Here is a 22,345-nt window from a genome sequence, read left to right as displayed (position 1 = left end):
TTTCTGGTTTCGGTGATGTTTTTACTTCTGAACAGTTTATGGGAGATGTGCATCACTTCTTTGGCAATAACAAATCAAACTCGAATTATGCAGCGTACTACTGCGAAATAGGATTTTAGGGGGGCCAAGGGATGGATGCCCCTCTTTACTATTAAATTATCCCTTTGCAAGGCTATTCGTTGGATTATTTCAGAGGTATTTACTCTTCCTAGGGTTGCAATGCATTCAGCAACAGCACATCAGCGCTACCTTTTGACTTGAATGCCAGTACCATTGTTTCTTAACCAGACTGAGTGCTGCTCTGGTCCCAGAAACGAGGAGCTAAAAGTTGCTTTTATTCTCCCAGGGCACCGAGCGGTTTCAGACAACACACACAATTATCTTCATATGCTCCATGCATTAATGTAAGAGGGGCAAACACAGAAAACTGAAGTATTTCTGCAGTGGGTTGCTGTACAAATCTTATCTGAGACGTAAAATGTATTCCCTGTATTTGATAAAAGATGAGAGCCAAGATCTAAGATCTTTCCCTTTCTCCCTTACTGGCAGCTCCTGGAAGTTAGACACTAGCTGACACTGGGCCATATTTTTCCTTTCCTTCAAGAAGTGTATGCAAGGATCTTTGGGGGGAAAAAAAACAAGCCTATTTGCTGCTCCTGGAAGACACATCTTGCAGGGAAACAGCATCTATTGTTTGAAAGGTGCAAGAGAATTGCACAGAAATAGATGTTGGACTAATAAAGCCATTCACACTCTTGTGGTCCAATTTAGGTGCTGGTTACTTCTTTCCTATTTATTATAGATATCTACGTGCAAAAAAAAGTCTATAACATGCTTAAATGCTTTGTCTAGACTGAGAATAGCAAGTTTCTCAGATTAAGCATCCGTTATCTTTATTGGAATAATATTCTGTTCTAGTACAGATGGAAGGCAGTTGCGGTACATTTTGTCCAAGCTAAGTCTGGATTAATGTGAACATTGAAACATTTCAATTTCCCAGTAATTTCTATTCCTGGAAAAATTCAGGAAGATTTTGTTCCATCATGAGATGCGCTGAACGAACGACTGAGAGTGCCCGGCCCCCACCAAAATGGCAGGGTTGAACAGTGGTCACCTGAGAAGAGTATGATTAAGGACAGTGGAGTATTTTGGAAATAAATGGATTTTGTGATCCTGGATTAGTAGGTAAAATGCTAAATTACAGGAGCTGAAGAAGTTTGTGTTCTTGGTATCTGAAGTCACTACTGCTTAAGAAAGCACTAACACGGAGTCTTCTTTAGAGCCTTTTGTGCCAAATGAATGTCTTTCAACAGTTTTGCTATTATCCATATATAGTAGTTATCTAGAGGAAGTGTTTTTGCTTCCGAAAGGCTCACTGCTAAAGGGAAAACAGTATCTGTGTGCTGTCTTTTTGGACATCTAATAAACTAGATGTAAAAGGACACACAGAAGGCAAAGCATCTGTCACTTTGCCTGTGTCTTTGGGGGGGAGCAAAAAAGAACCAGCACAAGCAGTAGCTCATTGTAAATAAGTCTTCTGCAGGTGCGGTCAGCTAGCACACGGCATTCGAAGGACTTGCAGGACCTAGTTCAGAAACTCAGAGATTTTTTTCCAAGGAAAGTAGGAAGAAGTATTTTTGAAAAGTTTCCTAAGTTTCACTGGGGTGGTGATGGAGTATGGTAGGACAGAAGATTCACCACTTTAGCTTTTGAAACCTTATCTGTCCTACCTAGTGAACAGCAAGAAAGAAAAGAGCAGTCAACTCTATCAGTCTGCGACTTCCACCTAGTGCTCCTCGGCACGTCTGATGCTGATGTGCCCGGGCAGTCGGAGGACACAACTCCTATGGCTCTTTACTATAAAAGTGTAAAGGATCTAAATATCAGGAAATTCATGCAATTTGAGACGATGGGATACAATTAACAAGAAAACTGTTCAAAACATGACACCTTCCACAAAGCTGGGTGTGACCAGACCTATCTGACAAAGAGAAAAAACATCCTGTCCCAGAAGGCTTAAAGATAAAGCACGGAAAGAACGAACTGCAGGTGGGGGCGAAAGGGTGCGTTAAGCAAGATGAGCACCAGGTTTTGGTTCTTGCTGAGTGGATCTAATAAAAGAGAGCAGATTTACCCAAAGATCCTTGTCTGCCTGTGTCCTTAGACCAACGCCCTGCCGTACAGCAGGGTTGGCGGGACGTTGCTAAGAGTCCCAAGAGACTTGCAAAAATCTAGCGCTCTTGGTTCAGAGAGGATGCCTTTTTGACCAACTGAGACATTGCAAAAACTTTCTTTTTTTTTTCCTGCAAGCTTTTGGGCTCAGGGAAAGTTCAAGATCGCGTCGTGCAACATCTTGAGCTTTCCCTAAGCCTGATGAAGGCGGAAAGCTTGCAGGAAAAATATCATTTTTGGTGCAAGGTCTCACTTGGTCTAATACCAGGTATCGCCTCTGAACCACGAGCTCTAGATTTTTGCAAGACACGGCTTGTTGTAGGGAGCGGAGGGGCGTCTTGGGCAGGCGGCCTGTCCCTCTGGCAAGGGCAGCCAGCGGCTCAGCCTTGCCCCGGCCGGAGGAGCGGGGCAGAGCTCCGCCGGGACCGCACGCAGCGCAGCGCTGCAAAGCGCCGCGCGGGTTGCTCCCAACCGCCCCGCGGCAACGGGGCTCCAGCCCACGCGGGACCGGCTGCGGGCGGGCGCCCTGCACCCCGCGCTGGTGTCGTCCTGGCCTCGATCCGCTGCATAGCAAACCCGCATTACTTGCTTTCTCCATCCCTGCCAGCTCGGCGAGCGCAAAGTGCGCCTCGGGACCGGGAAAAACTTCCCCTTTATAGATAGATAACTCGTGATTGCTGGCGTTGTCCTCAATCTGTGCTTGGGGAATGTGAAAAACGTATCCCTTTCTTTTATATATGTATATAGCTATCTATATCCACACCCCGACATGCAATCTTGTAGAACAATTGGCTGGCTTGTGCGCGTGCAAACCAGCGGTCGTGCTAAGCTAGTAACAAGCGGGTGCTGATGTCATTTGAATAACTGAAATTTCTTTTTTAGTAGAAGTAAACTTGATTATCTATTAAAAAAAAAAAACAAACTTCATTTTTTCACATTCCCGAAGGGCAGGCGTTGAGAGCGACGCCACAAATCGTGAGAGTTGGCGGCGCTGCGTTTCTGCGGGTGCTTCTCTGAGTCCGTCTCTCCAGTGTATTTATATTTCTCCCTTGGTTTTTCCCTTGCTTTGCAGGTTCTGGGGACGCGGTCCCGCCGCCGGTCTACGGGCGAGTTTCTGGAGGCGAAGGGGGACTGTGGTGGGGGTGTTCGCAGGAGACAGTGCCCGTGACATTTCGCTTCCTTGCGGGGCCGGAGGGCGGATCGGTGCCCTGCCGTTGGGTGCTGGGCAGCAAGAAACCTCGATGGCACGCCAAGCCGCTCGTCCGTTGTCATAAGCAGTCGAGGTTCGTATCATGATAGCGAAGGAATCCGCGTGCAGAAGCAGGCATGGGCTTAGCTGCCTTCTGCCCCCCCGGGTACCCCAAACAGCTGCCTGCTGCCAAAAGTTTCTGTGGAGAAAATCTGAAGCATGCCTTTCAATCTGAAACAAAGACCTAAAACAAACTGAGAAAGCCGGAGCCATCATCTTTGTGGTGTCTCCGATCCAACCTTCCCATACGGCCTGTTCCCAATATTCTGCACCGCTTCTGGCGCTGGTGTTGCCAGATCTTGCGGGGTGCACTGTGGTGCTCCAGGGCATCTCAGGAGATGATCCAGGGTTTGCTTCTCCTGACAGACACTTGGGTCAGTTGTGTAGAAGCCCCTTGATTTCATGAGAAGGTTGCATCTGCCCAGACCCGCCAGAGCGAGGGCTGTGGACGGAGTTGTTGGTGTCGTGCCATTGCACAGGAACGTCGCAGGAAGCAAGCAATCTGGTTTACAAGAAAAAAACATACGGAAAGCAAGTGTTGGGTTGTGCCATCTGGGGCTGGCTGGCTACGTAGGCCATAGCTGTAAAAACCTAAGAAGAAAAAAGTGTAGGTTCTCTTGTGAAAATTAAGGTTAAGAAAAACCCCACTGAATTAATCTCAGGCAGTTTTTCATTTTAGGGCACTTCTATTGGAGTTTGTGGCAATGAAAATTTGAAGCGCTACTTGGATTTGCACTAACTAGTGAAAGTCAACAAATATCTACTTTGGAGACCTTTTAACAAGAGGTTTTCAAGAACCATGAAGAAAATGCTGACTCAAAACATTTAAATGTCAAAGGAATTAAAAGTGGAGATACCTTGTAGTCTAATTGGATTTCTCAAGATGAGCGGGACCTCTGCTGTCCTTTGTCTTTATCTTTTTTATGGATTAATGCAAGAGGCAGAAACATCTATCCCAAACTGCATTCCCAGAAAAACAGTAAAATACCAAAGTAAGTGTGATAATATTTGCAGGTAAAAATGGATGCTGAAAAGTAGTACAGTTCTGTGCGCGCTAGATATGACATGATTACTAGCTGACCTAATACAAGAGCTTCTTCATTTTCACAGTAAGCATCTGGCCTAGGTGACAGCATTATGGACCCAATCTCCTGAAAAATGTGATGGTTAAAAGGTGTTCACAGCCATACATTGAGTTTTATATATTGTCTGAAAGATGGTACCACCTTCTGGGGACACACACGGGGTTTGCCATCCCTCGGTTACATACCCCATCCAAATACTAGCACGTTACACGCCTGCTAAACTTGTGAAACCTGACACACAGAGAAGAATTTCCCTTTTCATGTAGACCTTTTGTGATCTTTGTGAAGAGAAATAGCTTGATACCACTGTACCCTCGCACAAATTGCCGTGCATTTTTGCGATTAAACCTAGTGGGTAGGGATCGCAGCATGTAACCAGTAATGGATTTGCGTGGTTTATTTTCCTGTGCAACGTGGGGAACGCAACATTGGTACACAACTGAAAATGATTTAAAGCACAATCCAGGAAAGCTTGTAAAGCCTTTTTCTCATTGCTACTTAGGATGTGATGGCAATGGTATTCTAGCATTAAATAGTTTTAAAAATAACCTTTAAGTTTCTTTGTTTTTAGATGGAAACATCAAAACTTTTATGAAACATGGATTGTCCAATTTTTCCACTCTCTTGGTGAATGAAGAAACTGGTACCTTATTTGTGGGAGCCAGAGATGCTGTATTGGCTCTTGATTTAGAGGACATCTCCATAGAGAAAGGCAGCGTAAGCTAAACAATTTGCTTCTTTAAAAAATATTTTGCTTAGTGTTACGTTGATTGGGCATCATCTAAGTTTTCATCTTAAATATATCAAAGCGTCACTATTTCACATCTTAAAACTGTTAGTAGGATTGAGGCATCCAATCCTGAGAGCGGGCTAACTCACGATTGCTCCTACGAGTCAGAATTCGCAGAACTGAGACCAACAAACGAAATGCATGTGGACTTGTTCGAAAAAGTAGGGCCCTTGTGTTTGCTTGCTGCCTTGACCACGCAAAGTGTAGAGCGCTGTTGGCATCGCTTCGTCTCTCAGAGCCTCTCTAGACTGGTTTCCCTTTTTGTAGGGTCAGGCCCCAAATCATCTTATTTAGTGATAAAAAGGCTACAGTCTCCATGCCATTGATAGAAGCACAGTGCTATCGCTTAACCCCCGAGCGATCTCTTGACTAGAATATCTCACAACCTGCCAGAGCCTACGTATGGAACAAAGTCCCAAAATAGCACAATATATTATTTTATTGAAATGTTTTCTTAAGTCCAGAGTAAGCCACTGTTTCTGTTCAAGATAGTATTATGTATCATTCGGTGCCTGCCTAGCCCTTCTTCATGTCTCCTTGTAAAAACCATGCCATAGCTGCTCCATGAAGCATTCACAGTGATAAAGGCTTCAGCCCACTCTGTCTTTGCTCTGTTGGGCAACACTATTTTTTCCTGTTGTGCAGCTGTGTGCAGTACTGATTTGTGCTGTAGACTTAATAGCTTAATGTTTAGAGGTACTGAGCACCCACAGCTCCACTGACTTGAAACAAAAGGGATTTAATGCTTTTTGTTTTTAGCATCCTCTCTCATGAAACACATTTCATGATTTGGCATTTTTATGTAAATAATTTACAAGAGTAGAAATGAAAGAATAAAAAATGTTATGAGAGGGTATAAATATGCATGAGATGTGAAGGACATGCCTTCTGATGAGGACATTGTGCAAGCTGCAAGGTTTCTGAGATGTGTGATCCTGTTCCCCCCGCCCATTCAAATTCCTGAGAAAACATGAATGTGCTCACTTTTGTACCATGCCACTTATTCAGCTTGAAGATAAAGTCACAGCAAGCAGGAGGAGGGCTCAGCTACATTTTGCATTCACTCTTTTTTAGAAACTCAGGGTGGACCTGGATTATACTTAGGTGCCTAATTAGGTAGAACAGGATCTGGCTGTAGGTGCCTCTGCAGAGCTGCAGTGGGTCAGTAGGACTCTCGACATCATCTCCGAATGCCCATACAGCCCTCCTTCGGGCACCTGAGGTCTTATTGGCATTGACCACTCTACCTGTCGCTGGCTTTCTGGCCCTCGTGCTTCCAGCATACGAGTGTGGCGACGCTCGCTTCATCCTCGGTAGGGCTCTGAAAGCCTGCGGGCAGCCTGTCAACACAGAGCAGCTGATGACAGCATTTGAATATTTTGCAGGATCTACAGGGGAAACCTGCTCTTTACAATATCACCACGTGGCTCAAGGGGTGTCATCATATGCAATGAATGTATAAAATGTGTTTCTAGCTGTCCATGTCCATTTGTGAGAGCTCTCAGAGTTTCCACAAAGGCCAGCGCCAGCCCGAGCGGGGGGGTCGCCACTAACCGGGGCTTTGTGTTCTTTTGAAAGCGGTCCGAGAATTTGAAGCAAGGACTTACACATCTGATTCTGAAGCATCTCTTCTTTTACCAAAACCACAGCTCATGCGCCTCGCTCTGTGTGGGCTCCGTCGTGTGTGTATTTGCAGGTAGCACTGACTACCAAATACATGTCTTTCTGTGGTCACTAACTCTAGTCCCCTCTCCTTACAGAGCAGAACGACCCCAGTTCTGTTGCAGGGGGGACAGCCACAGAGAAGAATCTGGTTTTTCTCCCTCAACAAAATTAAATTTCAAATGTATTTTGTTTTCATTTCATACTTGGAATTTTAGACCCAAAAATGCAGTGTACCAAATGCGGTTTGTTTTTTGGATTTCAGGTGTACTGGTTCAGTTCACAAGATAGACAGCAGGATTGCATTCGCAGAGGAAAGGGCAAAGTAGGTACAGCGTTTGTTTTCATGAATGAGTTATTGAGTTGGTATTAGCTATCACGCTGAGTACTGCTGAAACGAATAGGCTTGCTCATGCTCAAGATGACACCTGTTCTTATGTGCTTTTTTGAGTCAGGCGCATACAGTACTATATCAATTTGTCATTGAGGGAAATACTGTTTATATTTTTTAATATTTTAAAATATAATATCTCTTTGTTGCTTTTTATCTGTTGAGTTCAACTCTAGTGGATTTGGACATACTCTGTACATTTTGCTTTTTCTGAAGACCCCTGGGACATTCATGCACAGGCTGCTAAAATATCTAAGTTTACTCTTTCTTCTTTTTTTTTTTGCTGTTTCAGGTGGAATGCCAAAACTACATCCTCCTCCTCCATAAGATAAATGATACCAACCTATATGTTTGTGGAACCAATGCATTTCACCCAGCTTGTGATTACATGGTGAGCCTTTTGATCGGCTTAAGTGCTGGTTTTAATTGCAGACTTATAAAATTGTTTGAATAGTAAGGCAATTTTAAAGAATATTTCCAAATAATGTCCCACTTGAAAATTAATAGTAATTATTTTACTACATGTTTGGTCATTCTGAAACAAGTTGGGTAACCGCATTACATGCTTGCTTCATGGCTTGTGTATCTTCTGTCATCTCAGCAGAAACATTTACTTCTGCAAACAGTCATGGCCATTTCTTGTGGTGTGGCCTTATCTGTGTACACATATATGGAATTACATATCAGCTGAGTGCCTACATCATTGCTGACACTGCGTGAATAGTAAAATGTTAACAATAAGCTGTAAATTGGTTGTATGCCATTTCTGTGTCAAAAGCATCTATAAAGATGAACTTTTTGTTTGAATATAGTTCATTAGCAATAAGGCAATAGCAGACTACTTGTAAAGACTGAGAGCTTCACTTGCACCAAATATGAATTTTGCTCCTTGCTGCGTAGAAGAGCATGTATAGCCAGATGTATACCCACAAATATAACATATTTAGGCTATCCTCATCACTGGGAGACTAGGCCCTGATTCCCCTGAAAGGGACAGCCAACCTGTGATAAGGCGCTTTCATAATTCATTATTGAATTCTTCATTGGCAAATACTGACCAAGTACATTTTTGTACAAATATCCACATTGACCTATTCATACCATGGTTTTTCTCCTTTAATAGAAATTGTGTCAATCATTTCATTTGATCAGAAAGAGTTTTACTCTGTGGTAATGGCTCTTTACAACAGGTATTCAACAGTACAGATGCTCACCTGCAAGGGAAAGCTGAAGACAGCAAAGGAAAGTGTCCTTTTGAACCAACTCTGAAGTATGCTTCTCTACTAGTCGGTATGTGTGGGACTGCCATGCAAGCTAGCCAGCTGCATCTGTCAGATACTAATCCTTACTCTGCTTACTCTTATTCATAAAATACTATCACCTCATTTGTTCTCTAAGACTGAGAGTAGGATGCAGATGACATTATCATCCGCAAAACGAGACAGAATTATTTTAATGCAGCTAAATATACATTTGCTTGTTGGCCCCATTGGCTCATTGATATCGGGGGGTTTTCAGAAGGATGCAGTGCTGATTTTCTCTGTATGAATCTTTTGGCCATATCTGACTTTCTTTAATCTAACTGCTTACTTCTGAATTCCTAAGACCAAATGAATTTCAAGGTCATAAAGCCAAGGTGAAATGTTTCAGATGGGATCGTCAGAAAGCCACATGGAAGAGATTTTCCTTCGTGGATAAAAACCATTTTTGCAACCCGAGTCAGTGTCTCTCAGCAACATTTGGAATTGCCAGATGGATTCCCTCGGACACTTCTTTGAGACTCCTCCTAGCCATTACTGGCTTTCGCTGTTCATGGAACATTTTGCCCGTTGTTACCTATGTTTTTAAGTGCTTTCAAATATTTACCTTGTGATCTTGCTGGGATTTTAAGTCTACATTGGCTCTTATCTGTGCTATCATCTCTTGGGCCCGTGCACAGCACACCCTGAAACCTGTTCAAGTGATTGGTCATGGGACCGACAAAAATCAGTTACTTGAAAGAGGTGATCTTTGAGCAGCGATAGAAGAGAGCATTCTTAGTATGTTTGGAGATACTTGGTTGTTTCTTTTTATATATGAAGCTGCCTAAGAGGGATGCTGTTTTGTGTATGTGGTTCACCATAAATTATTATTGATGTCAGGTAGTAATGAGGATGAATAGAGAACTGCCAGAGCAATAGCTTTTTGCATTTTCCTTTTAAAGCTCTCAATACCTACCCTAGGAATACACAGATATTCTGAACAGTGACTATGTATAGAAGTTACATATTCAGAGCATTTCAGTTACAATCAAGCAGCTCAAAATTTCCAGCAAGCTGCCCTTCAGTTCATTTAATACAAATGTCTACAAAGCTGAGAAAACAAAGGAAGTGCTTAACTTCTTACTGTCTTCAGGACCTAATCTTGCATGCTTCTGAGTACCCACAACTCCCGGTAAAGGCATTTGGAGTTCAGGGCACTCAGCACTTCGCAGGACTTATCAGGAGAAAAAATTGTGGTCACATGCACTCTTCAGTTTACATTTGCATGTAATATACTCATTTTCACTGATGACGGAAGTAAGGATTCTATGCACTTTTCCACTAAATTTACAGATGGTGAATTGTATTCAGCTACTTCAAACAATTTCTTGGGTACTGAGCCTATCATACGACGCAGTTTGAGAAATCATTTGCGGACAGACTTTAAAACGTCATGGCTAAATGGTAAGAAGTTTTTGTGTGCGATTTAGCCCTTCCAGAGAACAAATTTCCACCTTGCTTGACCTTTTTTTTAAAAAAATAGACAAAAATAGAACTACATGCATTTTTCTTCACAATGCAGAGTGCTGATGTCCAATGCTTGTTACTGTCATTTATAAACTGGAACATCATTTAAATCTTACTATAAATGCACCTGCCATTCTTGAGATATTTGTCAAAAAGTGATATAGGTTATGATTCTGGGAGTATAGCAACCAAATATTGAGTCATAATTGCATTCAGTCTTGTTCAATACCAGTTTAAAATGTATTTATGAATATGAAAGATATTAAAAAGCAAAGTTTTTCTGGTCATTAAATAAGTATCACAGCAAGGCAGAAATTGTAATGAGATTTCATAACAAGTGATTTACCATGGAGTAAAAAGGCATGGGGCTTTCTTTACCACATATCACCTGCTCTGTAGAAGCTATCCTGTAGGAACTCGCCCCCTTTCACAAAAATCTGCTGAGACAAACCAGCAAAGCGTACTAACTTCTACCGCTTAGCAGAGTACAAGCAAACAGACTGCAAGTAGGCACGCGTCCGAATGGATTTTGATGCTTGTTCAACACTTAAGTTCTCAAACCACTTTTGTGGGAGCTGGTACAGTTTAGTACATAAACTTTTGTGTGTCCTAAATTTAAGAAAAGACTAAACTGCTAAAAAAATAAATAAATCAAATGTTGATTTTGAATTCCTTGCTTTCACCAGTTTGCCTGAGGTTTGAGATTATTGCTCTTATTTTTAACTCACTTCATCTTGCAAAAGTATATTATAAACTCTCTAGACATCAAAACCTACACCCATTCTAGGCACGTGCACGCTTTTGTGGAATGGCATTTCTAGTATTTTAGCTTTGCTATTTTTCACAAAAGCACTTTATTCCATGCATTCCTTGCTTCGTAACACTGGGAAAGAAATCAGATTAACCCATAAACCTTTACTTGAGGAAACAAAAGTTCTCGTGTAGCATTAGTGCTAATACATTTCCTCTTTGTTAAAAAAATAAAAATAAAAATAAATTAATGTGAGTTTCAGCATACTTCTTGCTTCATGAAATGAATGCCTGCTGATTTCTCTCTGGGTAGAAAATTTGAGCTTCTAAACAGAGATCAATTATTAAAAGAAGGACTGCTTAATACTGTATCAGCTAAGGATTAACATAGAAAGGCAATCCACAGTCCATTTTCACTCATGCAGACATACCTTTTTTAATCTTTTGATAGGATCTATAATAAATATTGTCTGTGATCTTATAGGTTATTTCCAGTATTTTCCTTGTCTACTGTTCCAAAAAACCCATTATTTTACTCCATTTTTAATAATGTTTGATAGTCATGTTGCTTTCTACATTAGAAAAATGAGAGCATTATGTGTTCAAATATTTCAGAGCCCAGTTTTGTCCATATGGATATAGTGAAGGAAAGTGAATCAAATCCAGATGGAGATGATGATAAAATGTATGTGTTCTTCACTGAAACTGCTGTTGAATTTGAATTCTACGACAAGCCTCTTGTGTCAAGAATTGCTCGTGTTTGCAAGGTGAATCTTGGTGGTTAGGTCATTTGTTTTTAAGTATACAAATATTTTAGACGACTCCTCAAACCAAAGTGAGCAAATTGTACCATCCGCCTTCTATTACTGAACTTTGTTCACTTTAGTCTGTCTCTTCTGAAACAGATTTTCAAGTCGCTGTGATATTCAAATCTCTCTTCATTGGCCTTGAACGCTGAGGTTTATAGAGGCCGGCTGGCCAAACCCTTGGCTGTGTTAGTATTATCCAGCCTGTTTATGGGAGTGAAATGATGTTTGTCTACAGTGCTGGTACTTTTCCTTTATACAGGGTGATCTTGGAGGAAAACGCATATTACAAAAAAGATGGACAACATTTTTGAAATCCAGACTTGTCTGTTCTGTTCCAGAATTAAATTTCCAGTTTAATATTCTTCAGGATGTCTTTTTACTTAAGAGAGCAGACTGGCAAGAAACAATTTTTTATGGGATATTTACTCAACAATGGTAAGATACAAGAAATGCATCTATAACTGATATTTTGAAGCAGTTTTTCAAAATGGATGTTGCATCTATGTACCTGGATTTGTTTCAAAATTGTTGTAAACTCGAATGTAAAAGTATTCTGGCACTCTAATTGCTATTGCATCAAACTGCTTCTTCCCAAAGAAAATTCTCCCTCAGGCATTTTTTCATAAATATTTCATTTTCGGTGCACTAAAGATCAACATCTTGGCCAGTAGTGTCTCTTGGGACCAAGAACACTTTGACTGTCCTCAGCCTGGGCAGGGTGGGCCCAGTTACCCCATAGCTACAAGGTGGAGCTCCCCCATGTCTGTGCCCTGATGCATTCCTTTTACCTAATTTTTATTTTAGTGTCTGTGTTCAGCGAGGAGTGCAAGACATTCGAAGTACATCTGTATGAGACAAGGCAGGTTGGTGAGCACTGGCTTCCAAACCAGAAGCCTTACAGCCATGTTAGTGCAATACTTGTGCAAAGCTTCTTAGCAGGGTTTATTGGCCCGTGCACTGTGCTGTATTGTTTCTGGTTCAGGAGCTAGAGCACACGTAGCTAGCACAGCGTGTCGCAGAGTGATAAGATATCGGTATTCCCAGAGGGTACATTTTGGTCGACAGACTGATAGCAAGCACTGGAGCACCAGTGATGGTGTGTGCATGTAAGTGCGTGTGTAATATCTATACGGACACCAGATCGCAAAGGAGTCTGGTTACTGTAAGGGTGAACAACATGCTGTCACTGGGGTAGGGACTGCCCCCGTGTGTTTGTTTGCTTGTGAGGCCTGAGACCTTGGGTAAAAGGATTTGTGTGCATAGCTTGTTTACTTCCTCCTAGTCATTTGGGTCATAGGTTTGGATCTATTGCTTCCAGCAAGTGCCCTAGCAATTCCAGGAACTATTTTGAATAGGAAGACTATATGTTCACTTCCTTCCTTCTGGTTGTGGCTGTCTCCTGTGAGTGCAGATGCCACTCAGAACTGAGTAATGAGCTCTTTAGTGTTATTGGCCTGATTGCAACCATTTGTCTGTGACTAAGAGTAAGAATTGATCAGCCATTCCACGTATTTCAGTAGACTGCACTTCTTTTCACTTACATGCCGTCCAGCTGAGCCAACATTACCATCTTAGGAAGGTAGATGTTTGTGTTATGGGGGCCAAAGCTTTTAATGGAAGGCTAATCCTAGTTCAGACACTTGGGGTTATGCTTGCTCCCTCCAGTTGGTGGAGAAAATGAAAATGACATCATTTAGCACTTAGATCGAAGCCTTCATTTCCACTGCTGCTTCCTTTACTAAATGAAACAGCTGGCACTCTAAGGGGCATGATAAGCAGTGCCCTACTGAAAGGAAACCATTGCCATCTGAAGTACCCTTATTCCAAAAGCAGCATCTGTCAAGGCCTACTGTCTATGATAGTGTTTTGTGAAAATAAAAACAGGCCTCCCGGATATTTTGTTACGTGTAAAACACGTCAAGGTTTGCTTGATTTCACTTATATACATATATACATACATGTATAGGTGTGCGTGTGTGTGTGTATATACACATACACACACACATATATATGTATATGTATATATATATATATATATATATATATATATATATATACACGAAGGGGCATAAGCAGTGTACACGAGCAGTCAGAGTTTGCTGATCAATGGCCACAAGTCACAAAGTAAGCACGAGGGGATAGCTTTGGTGGCTTCTGCTGACTTCAGAAGTCTGCAGTGGAAGTTATCTAGAGTGGTGCGTGTTTGCCACACTCCTGTTTCCAGGTCAGTATCTGTCCTCTGTAACTTGCACCACCCCTATTTATCTCACTGCAGGGTCTGTGCCGGCATGTGCTTACACATACAAATCTGCATGGGAGTCATGTTAAAAATCACAAAATATTCTCCTTTAGCTTGTAGAAATAAACACTCAGCATTGTTGAATACAGTTCAACAGATCTTCTTATTTACATAGCCTGGTTTCTAAGGGCCAGGGCTGCTACAAGCGTTTTCTGCAAGGATCAGGGATTGGAGCACATGCTGCGTTCAGTTAATATGTGTAACTCTAGGGTAACTCCGTTGACTTGCTTGATTTACACGGGTGTGACTGAAGCCGTTCCAGAGCTTTGAAAATACTAAAATTGGATGCAAGGACTGAAAGGAGAGGGGAGAATTTTCTGTATAAAAAGCAGAGAGCCAGAAGGGAGAAGGCCCAGTAGATGCTGCCCAGCCGTGATCCTTAGGCCTGCCTGGCTGCTGCCACCGGTCGTTATCAGTGCAAAGAACTCGTCTAAGGTGTGCATCTCCTAGGCTGTTTGGATTGATTTGGCAGATAACAATGAAAGGATAATAATAACGAAGGATAATAACAAAATCCTGTACAAACTACCCTCGTTCTAAGCCCTTCTTTGTGAATCCCAAGAACAAGAAAAGATGTTTTTGTTCACAGATATATTTTCAGTAAATCTGATAAGAAAATAGTGTGAAAAGCGAGTTGTGTTTTACAGCCTTCCTTTACACAATAAAAGGTCATGTAACACATCTTTTTCTTTTTACCCTCCAAGGGGAAGACTGGACATTTCGTCCGTGTGTGCGTACAGTATGGAAACGATTCAGGAAGTTTTCTCCAAAGGAAACTACAAAGGACCAGTAACTATGGAGCATTCCCACGTCAAATGGGTGGTGTACGGGGGCGAAGTGCCAATTCCACGTCCTGGGGCTGTAAATACTACTTTATTTTCCTGTTTAAATGAAACTCTTTTTGTTTGGTTCATTGTAGTCTAATTTTCCCCCCAACCCAGGTCTGGGTCCACGTTAGTCCCTCTGATATGCCATTTTCCCTACTCCATGCCACAACAGGGCGGAAAAGCTGGTTCTCAGTACCTGGATGAATGTCACTCTAGGGACAAAAGTTTAGAGCGTAGTAAATAGTTGTCTTGTACATTGGCTAAATTATCAATTACAAACATATAATGTAATCAATCAGCTTTGTAATCAGCTTTGTTGTATGTTGTTTCTAGTGTATTGATAATTTTGCCCGAAGTTTTGGATACAACATTTCACTTGATTTGCCCGACAAGATTCTGCAGTTTGCTAGAGACCACCCGCTAATGGATAATGTTGTAAACCCAGTTGGTAACTGGCCAGTGCTACTGAAAAGAGGTTCAAATTATACCAGGATTGTAGTAGAAAGAATCGCTGGCCTAGATAAAAAAGCATACGACGTTATGTTTATAGGAACAGGTAAGTGGTTTTCTTTTAGAAACAAGAAACTGAATTTTTTATAGGTCTAAAATCTATTTTGTTTTAGAACTTATTCCTGAGCTTTTAAAAAGTACAAGGGTCCCACCAGCCCTTATTCATGCAACACAAGTTCTTCATCTTAATTTACCATACAGCAATACATCAAATAGCAAGACGACGGGAAATTTTATGTATTACATCTCTCTTCTCTAATTACTTGTCTAATTTGCTTTACTTCCCTAGTGCTAGATAGTCTCTGTTTTGTGAGGGCAAAATCTGTCTCGTTCAGCAAAACACTTAATACTTAAAGGCAGTGGGACTTAAGTGCTTTGAACTGTGGCCATTGCTTATAGTTATTGCGGCATTTGAATGACGTTCCCTTGTCCTTGCTTCCTTGTTATTAGCATTATTTAAGACTTTTTTTTTTCTTTGCACTCTTTTGTTCCTGTCAGGAAGCCTTCAATATGATGCCATTTTCTTCTTAAACGTTTCTAAGGTATAATTTTATAAGAAGGTGGCATTTATTTCAGTACTTTCAAAAGATTTGTAATAGAAATGTGGTCAGGCTCTCAAAAGGTCTTCCATAGGACCGTAGCTGCGTACAGGCCTTGTGCTGTCTCCCAGCACACGTGACTCTCACTCGGGATGAGAGGACCTCTAGTCAAGGGTATAAGAGCTGGGAATTTCTTGGAGGAAAGGATGAGATTTTTGCTTAAGTGCTTGGTGTGTAGAAGCTGACTTGCTAGTCTGGAATTTCCATCCTGCTCCTGGATGAAGTGTTAGATAATAAAAGGTCTCTGGAAATTTTCCATATTTAGAGGAATGTAACGAAATCTTCCAAAATCAAAATCCTGCTTTTCTGAGATAAATCATCACTACTTCTTTACAGAACGATGAGCAAAAAAAAAAAAATTGATATAGAATAACGTGGAGCTTTCCTATCTCCAAGACTTGCCTAAAGCAATAGAAAAGACTGATTAATTTTAAAATTGAAGATGTTGTTGTTATGTTTGCACACATTTGTCCTTAAAAGTGCATTTCCTTTTACACAGATAATGGATATTTGCATAAAGGTCTTAACTGCAATGGAGAGATGTTCATTGTGGAAGAGAGACAGCTGTTTCGGTCTCCTGAGCCTGTACAGTCTCTCAAGCTCTCTTCCAGGAAGGTAAAACTTCTGTTGGTGCCTATGCAAAGTTTGTGCTGTTTTGAGATGCCTCAGACGTATTTTACACTGGTCATTTGACTTCCCCAAGTTCTGTAAAAAGCTCTGCTCTGCACTGAACCATAGATTCATAGATGTTAGGTTCGGAAGGGACCTCAACAGATCATCGAGTCAGACCCCCTGCCTGGGCAGGAAAGAGCGCTGGGGTCAGACGACCCCAGCTAGATGCCTGTCCAAATAATCACAAAAATTCAAGTTTTTGTCTGTGACAATAAGACTCTTGTGTACATCGAAACAACAGAAACAAGCATTCATGTATTCATCAGCACTTCCCAGAGTATTCATAGACATGAGTCTGGTCAGGTCAGGCACTCTTGTCTTTTCATGCGTTCTGTAGAGCTCTGTGTATATTCACACGATCTTTATTTAACCATGTCATAATCTGTTCTTGCAAAAGATATAATTAATTTATTATTAAAAATCAGAAATGGCCACCATGTGTTTAACAAACTTTTAAAACCTAAGCAGTGCTAGAACATAGGTAAGCACTCAATATCCTGCTTTTGTAGGGCCTGCTGTACGTGGGGTCTCCATCCCAAGTGGTTCAGGTTCCTGTTTCACTCTGCCACCAGTATCAACACTGCTTGGATTGTGTGTTGGCGAGGGATCCCTACTGTGCGTGGTCTCAGGCTTCTGCTGCTTGTGTTCCTGTGGCTAAGCAGATTGGTGACATGCAGTAAGTAAAGATATTTTACTTCAGCTCTATAATAGAGCTGAGACTTATCTTGCTTTCGAAATACTGCTCCAACAGTCTATAAGGCAAAACCAGGCCGAACCCGAGAGCTTACGAAATGAAAGTTTTTAAACCCTCATAATGTATTTCTTATTAATCTCTCTTTCAGGAATTTAATCCAGAGCATTAAATATGGGGATGTTTCCAAATGTCCTAGTTTAGGTACGTGAATATTTACCTTTTAAGAAAACACTTCTGAAACACTGTACAAAATGAAAATAAGTAATCTGCCCTATACGTCATATATCTATGGTCATTGAAATGTTTGATCTCTTAGCTAAATTATATTTCAAACAGTCCAAGGTTAAAAGTGAGTGGGCTTTTTGAACCACGAAAGGCAAAAAAAAACATTGAGTTGCTACCTCCTGCCTGTTCTTAACCCTTTTGAACTTGAGATCAAGATATTTTAGTTCATAATGAAACCATTCATCTCAGGGGAAGTGTAAACATGGCCTGTGATTTTGGAGCTGGTTGGTATTCCCCCTCTCAAGCTGCAAAGTGACATATGGACTATAAGATGTTTTGTTAACTATCACTGTGACTGGCACTTGGTATGGCTTGGCAGAAGTAACATTCAAATAATCAACATTTTTTAGCAACAGCAGTGAAGGGAGAGATGTAAAGGATTCATTTATAATTAATTTTTAAAGAGAGATTAGGAAACAAGTTAGTTTTACTGTGAAAACAGAGCTGACAACTTTTTCCAGTGACTTTTCTAGACTGCTTAATTTTGTTTCTGTTTGCAAACAGCAGTTCAATGTTTTAGAGAAAATGAAAAGATTGTATGTTAATAAGTTGACGGGCCTTTCTGGCTGCCAGGAGCTGCTGTTTTAACTACATAAAGCTCACCGTTGCCTTCTCTACTTTGCGACTCTCCCAGCTTCCTTAACGAAGCTTTCGAACCTAGATACAAGAGTGGCCTGTAGCCTTGTGCTTGAAAGATGACATACTATTGGTATGCATTAGGTGATGATTAGATTTCAGCAGAGCATTTGTTCTGGAATAAAGCCAAATTTTGAACGTATTCTTAGTCCTCAGGCAAAGGCCAAGCTCTTCAGCCCGTGAACCACTGCTATAATCAAATAATACATGGACTTGAAGTGTTGTTGCTTTTCTTGTTCTTTTTTTTTAATTCATGTTCATTTGACTTCAGTTTTGTCAGTGCATGGTGATCATATTGAAATTGCAAAAATGTCACAAGTTTTAGTTTGGCTGTGGATGTTGAAAGGGGAATATTAAAGTATAATAAAGCCTTTAAACTGCGAAAGGATTAAGGATTCCTGATTTACAGAGAGAATCCAAGATGAAAATCCTTAGTGCTTTCTTTCAGGCCCTGATTTTGTAAACTTTGCACTGAAAACTCATAGCTAATGCATGTTGTGGGACAGTAGCATACGGTGCTAGTCGAAGAGTGCTTATATATCGTTTTATATCCCTAAAGCATTGCACAAGTACAGTCTAAATCTAATAACGCTTCTATGAAGCTACATCACTTTACTGGGGTTGACACTAACACATGCTCAAAACTGCATACCACGTGATCGTGTGGCAAAGTCAGAATTAAAACCTGGAAGTTTCTGAATTCCAGGCACATATTCAGTCTATTAAATATGACTGGAATAGGGCCAGCAAGACGCACATTCTCCTATTTTGCTCTCTGGCAGAAGCATAGGAGACAGAGCTGTGGATTTCCTTTTTTCCATTCCTATACCTTAAAACAGTCCTCCTTGTTGTGCTGTTTAAAGTTGATGTCACTCCAAGCATATGTTCAGCCATGCAAGTTAAATTAAGACTTGGTTGTGTTTAATTAAAGTAACATTCACGATTTCAGGAAACAATGTTGGAAGGTATCCCGTTATCCTTGGAAGCCATATTAATCTTAAATGTGTGACCCTGTCCAACCTGGCTAGCGCAGTGTGGAAGTTCAACGGGAGGAGACTTCAGGCAGAAGATTCTAAATACCTGCTTTACGATGGAGGAATAATTATATTTAATGTGACAGGAGCCGATGCTGGATTCTACGCGTGTCAGTCTGTAGAGAGAGCCAACGGGAAACAATTCCCTATTGCTGTGGCTAGCTATGTCCTTTATAGCCAGCAAGAGAGTGCTTTCGTTCTTCCTAAAAGTTATACAACAAACCAACTAAATGATAAAACAGCAACCACGAATACTAAGCCTTGGGTGCCATCATCCTTGCAGAAGGATCCAGCAAAAATGAAAGCTCTGGAAGACCAAAAAGAGGACCTTGTTGTAAAAATCCTGGGAGCAGGTTTTGCACTTCTTTTTTTGTGCTTGCTAGTTTGGAACTTTTGCAAGGGGCATTTACGTTTGCCGTGGAAGGGCCGAGAAGGAAGCTCAAAAACAGCGGATGTCGATTGTTCAGCAGATCCAGCTTTGGCAACAGATGGGCCAGGCGCTGCGAGAAGAAATTTGGCCATACAAACTAATACTTCCGCTTCTAATGAATCGATCCCACTTGTGTACTCCCTCTCAGAAGATAAATGCAGTACAAATGTACAACACAACACCAGTCTCACAAAAAAGGTACCTGGAAGTTGCGGCTCACAAAACTGTTTGGTTCAAGATGACGTGGCATTTCCTACGAAGGAATCTGGGTTGTAAAGTTTGGGTTGGAGTCAGGAGCCCCAAATTCACTGAGACGAGCAATATTGTACATGACAGAAGCCCATTTCCAGTTACTGCTTTTGGAAAAAACCCCATCAAATCCATTTCCAGTACCCTTTTGACATGGTGGCATTGCAAGAATAAACATTTCTGCAGTTGTTACTGAGCCTTTACTGTTGTGTTCTCCTGCACCATTATAGAAATTAACACTTCGGAATCTAATAATAATACTTAGCGCTCAAAAAGTGCCTTCACCTTCAGAGTTTATCGATGTAATCTACAAATAGGAACTAATTAAGTCTCCTAATGTCCCTGTGACGTAGTTATTATCTTCCTTATCCTGATGAGGTTAAACAACTTGTCCATGGCCACAGAGAGAATCAGTGTCAGAGCTGTGGATAGAAAGAGTTCCTAGCTCATTTTGTAGGCTCCTACCATTGACCACCAACCCTTTACTTTATCACCTTTTCAAAGCACTTTAGATGCTTTAAATTTAAGTTGCTGATGAATTTTTAATGACTTTTACAATGTCTCTCTCCCAACCCCAAAAAGCCTTGTGACCCAGTTTGCGTACCACATAGCCACTGTGAATTGATTTGCCTTGGAGCATGGCCAGAATTCAGGTACCAAAACCCTTGGCTGCTCAGCATATTTGGTTGAACCAATTTTTTTTTTTTATTAATGCTTCTAATGTCTTCATGTTTGGAGGATAATCTGGGATCTCCAGCACTGAAATCCCCGAACAAAAGGCTGTGCTCTCTCTGTCTCTCTCACACACCAGAGACAAAGTGTAAGGCCGGTTCTGCACTCCCAAACATGCACAGCTTGTTTTCTCTGTTCTCAAGTAGCCCTGGAAGCTGAAGTCCATCTGGAAAGCGTGCAGAAGTACTGCCCTGCTGTACCATCAGACCCACTTTCAAATTAATTGAAAAGGATGCTTGGAAACCAATTTGGTGCGTGCGTTATAGCCAAATAGAAAAAAAGAGACCAAGTAAATGTCATTTAACATACCCTTCTGACTATGTAACACAACTGGATTGAAGTGTTTTTACACGGAGAGTGAGAGTATCTCTCTTTTCATGCATTCTTATTCCTGTGGATCAGACTATCTTTAAAACAGATGTGCGTTGTACAAGGCCTTCTGATGTATACTGTTACATGCAAATACCACAGAAGCAGGGGCCAGCTCTTGAAACTTTCTAAAAGCTGCGAGCACTGTTCAGTTCCCTTCCCAGATCTCTTATGTCTGGCATTTTTTCAGATACTAATCAATGCATTAATAATATTGGCACTTTTCTTGGAAGGATGTAAAGGTGGGAATACTCTGCCTTCTGTGTAAGACTAAGTCATGTGGAGCATGGTGAGGACATGAGAACTGCATATAAAAATGGACAGCTGAAAATGAGGAAGTTGAACAGCTGCTTGCACACCATACTGCTGAGGACTGTCTGACTGCAGTCACCCAAGGTATCGGTAAAATGCAAAAAGCTAGACCAAAGGTGTGTATCTTGGCCAGTGATTTGAACAGGATTCGGTTTGTCTTTTGGCAGTGTGTGCTCTTGGCTATATTCTGAATGGCTTTATGTAAAGAGCTCCATTAAGATTAATGGCGCAGACTTGACAAAGGCCGCGTAATTAATGACATGGGTGGTGATCAAAATATCTCATCTCGTTTCTTTTCTTTTCTTCAGGTCAGGGGACACTTCCCCCGCCCCTCCTCGCTAGGAGGAGGGACAGATAGAGCACAAAACCCTGTTAAAGAAAATCCTCATAAGGCTACTAACATCTGATTTCAGTTCAATTCCTGCTGATCTAATTATCCTAATTTAAATGTGTAAAATAATTAGCTTCTAAGAAGAGCCATAGATAACCCACTGTTAGCAGGTCGATATGAAAGATATTGTGCCCTACTTTCAGTGGTGTCTTCAGTGCAGTTTATTTTAGTCCTTTTGTCATTGGTGGCCATGTTGTGCAGAAGAAGGGCAGAGAAAATGGAGCAAAAGCAGAAAGGGCACAATTCAGTCCTGTGCTGGCATTGAACTCAGCCCTGGCGCTGTGAGGGGAGTCAGTCCTGGAGTCCAGCGGATGAGAGCAGCACCCAGACTGCCCTCACTAGTCCCCAGTTGTCAAGACTTTTCTGGCTGTGGCTTCATGTGCGCTAAGAAACCTTTCCCATCTTTTCCTCCCCTGGTTCAGCTCCCCCAGTATCAGCGCTGAAGGCTGCAGCCTGTTCCAAGCACCATAAAATCTGACCTTGTTCAGATCGGTCTAGCTGACACCACTTATAACACTGGCAGCTGCCCACAGCCTCTCAGCACCGGGCCCCCCAGCATCAGAAAGATGACAACTCTCCAGATAACTCCTATAAATCCTGGGAAATACGGGTGGGAGGGCTACTGTGGCA

The 22,345-nt window shown here is 41.5% G+C and overlaps 1 protein-coding gene across 1 annotated transcript; it reads left to right on the top strand.

Annotated features, from left to right (window-relative positions):
- Nucleotides 1–5,044: 5,044 nt before the first annotated feature.
- On the top strand, nt 5,045–20,632 carry LOC106737317 (semaphorin-4E). The gene is made up of 13 exons (XM_019483962.2): nt 5,045–5,223; nt 7,224–7,283; nt 7,642–7,740; nt 8,540–8,639; nt 9,944–10,054; nt 11,483–11,634; nt 11,936–12,111; nt 14,680–14,836; nt 15,136–15,358; nt 16,411–16,526; nt 17,093–17,259; nt 17,426–17,478; nt 19,148–20,632. The coding sequence occupies exons 1-13, from the start codon at nt 5,098–5,100 to the stop codon at nt 19,936–19,938; spliced, it is 2,331 nt and encodes a 776-aa protein (XP_019339507.2). The 5' UTR covers nt 5,045–5,097; the 3' UTR covers nt 19,939–20,632.
- The last annotated feature ends 1,713 nt before the right edge of the window (nt 20,633–22,345 follow it).

Source organism: Alligator mississippiensis, chromosome 16 (assembly GCF_030867095.1).
Source record: "Alligator mississippiensis isolate rAllMis1 chromosome 16, rAllMis1, whole genome shotgun sequence".
Classification (NCBI taxonomy): Eukaryota; Metazoa; Chordata; order Crocodylia; family Alligatoridae; genus Alligator; species Alligator mississippiensis.
Note: the sequence above shows the minus strand (reverse complement) of the source record. Positions and strands in the feature narration are given on the sequence as shown.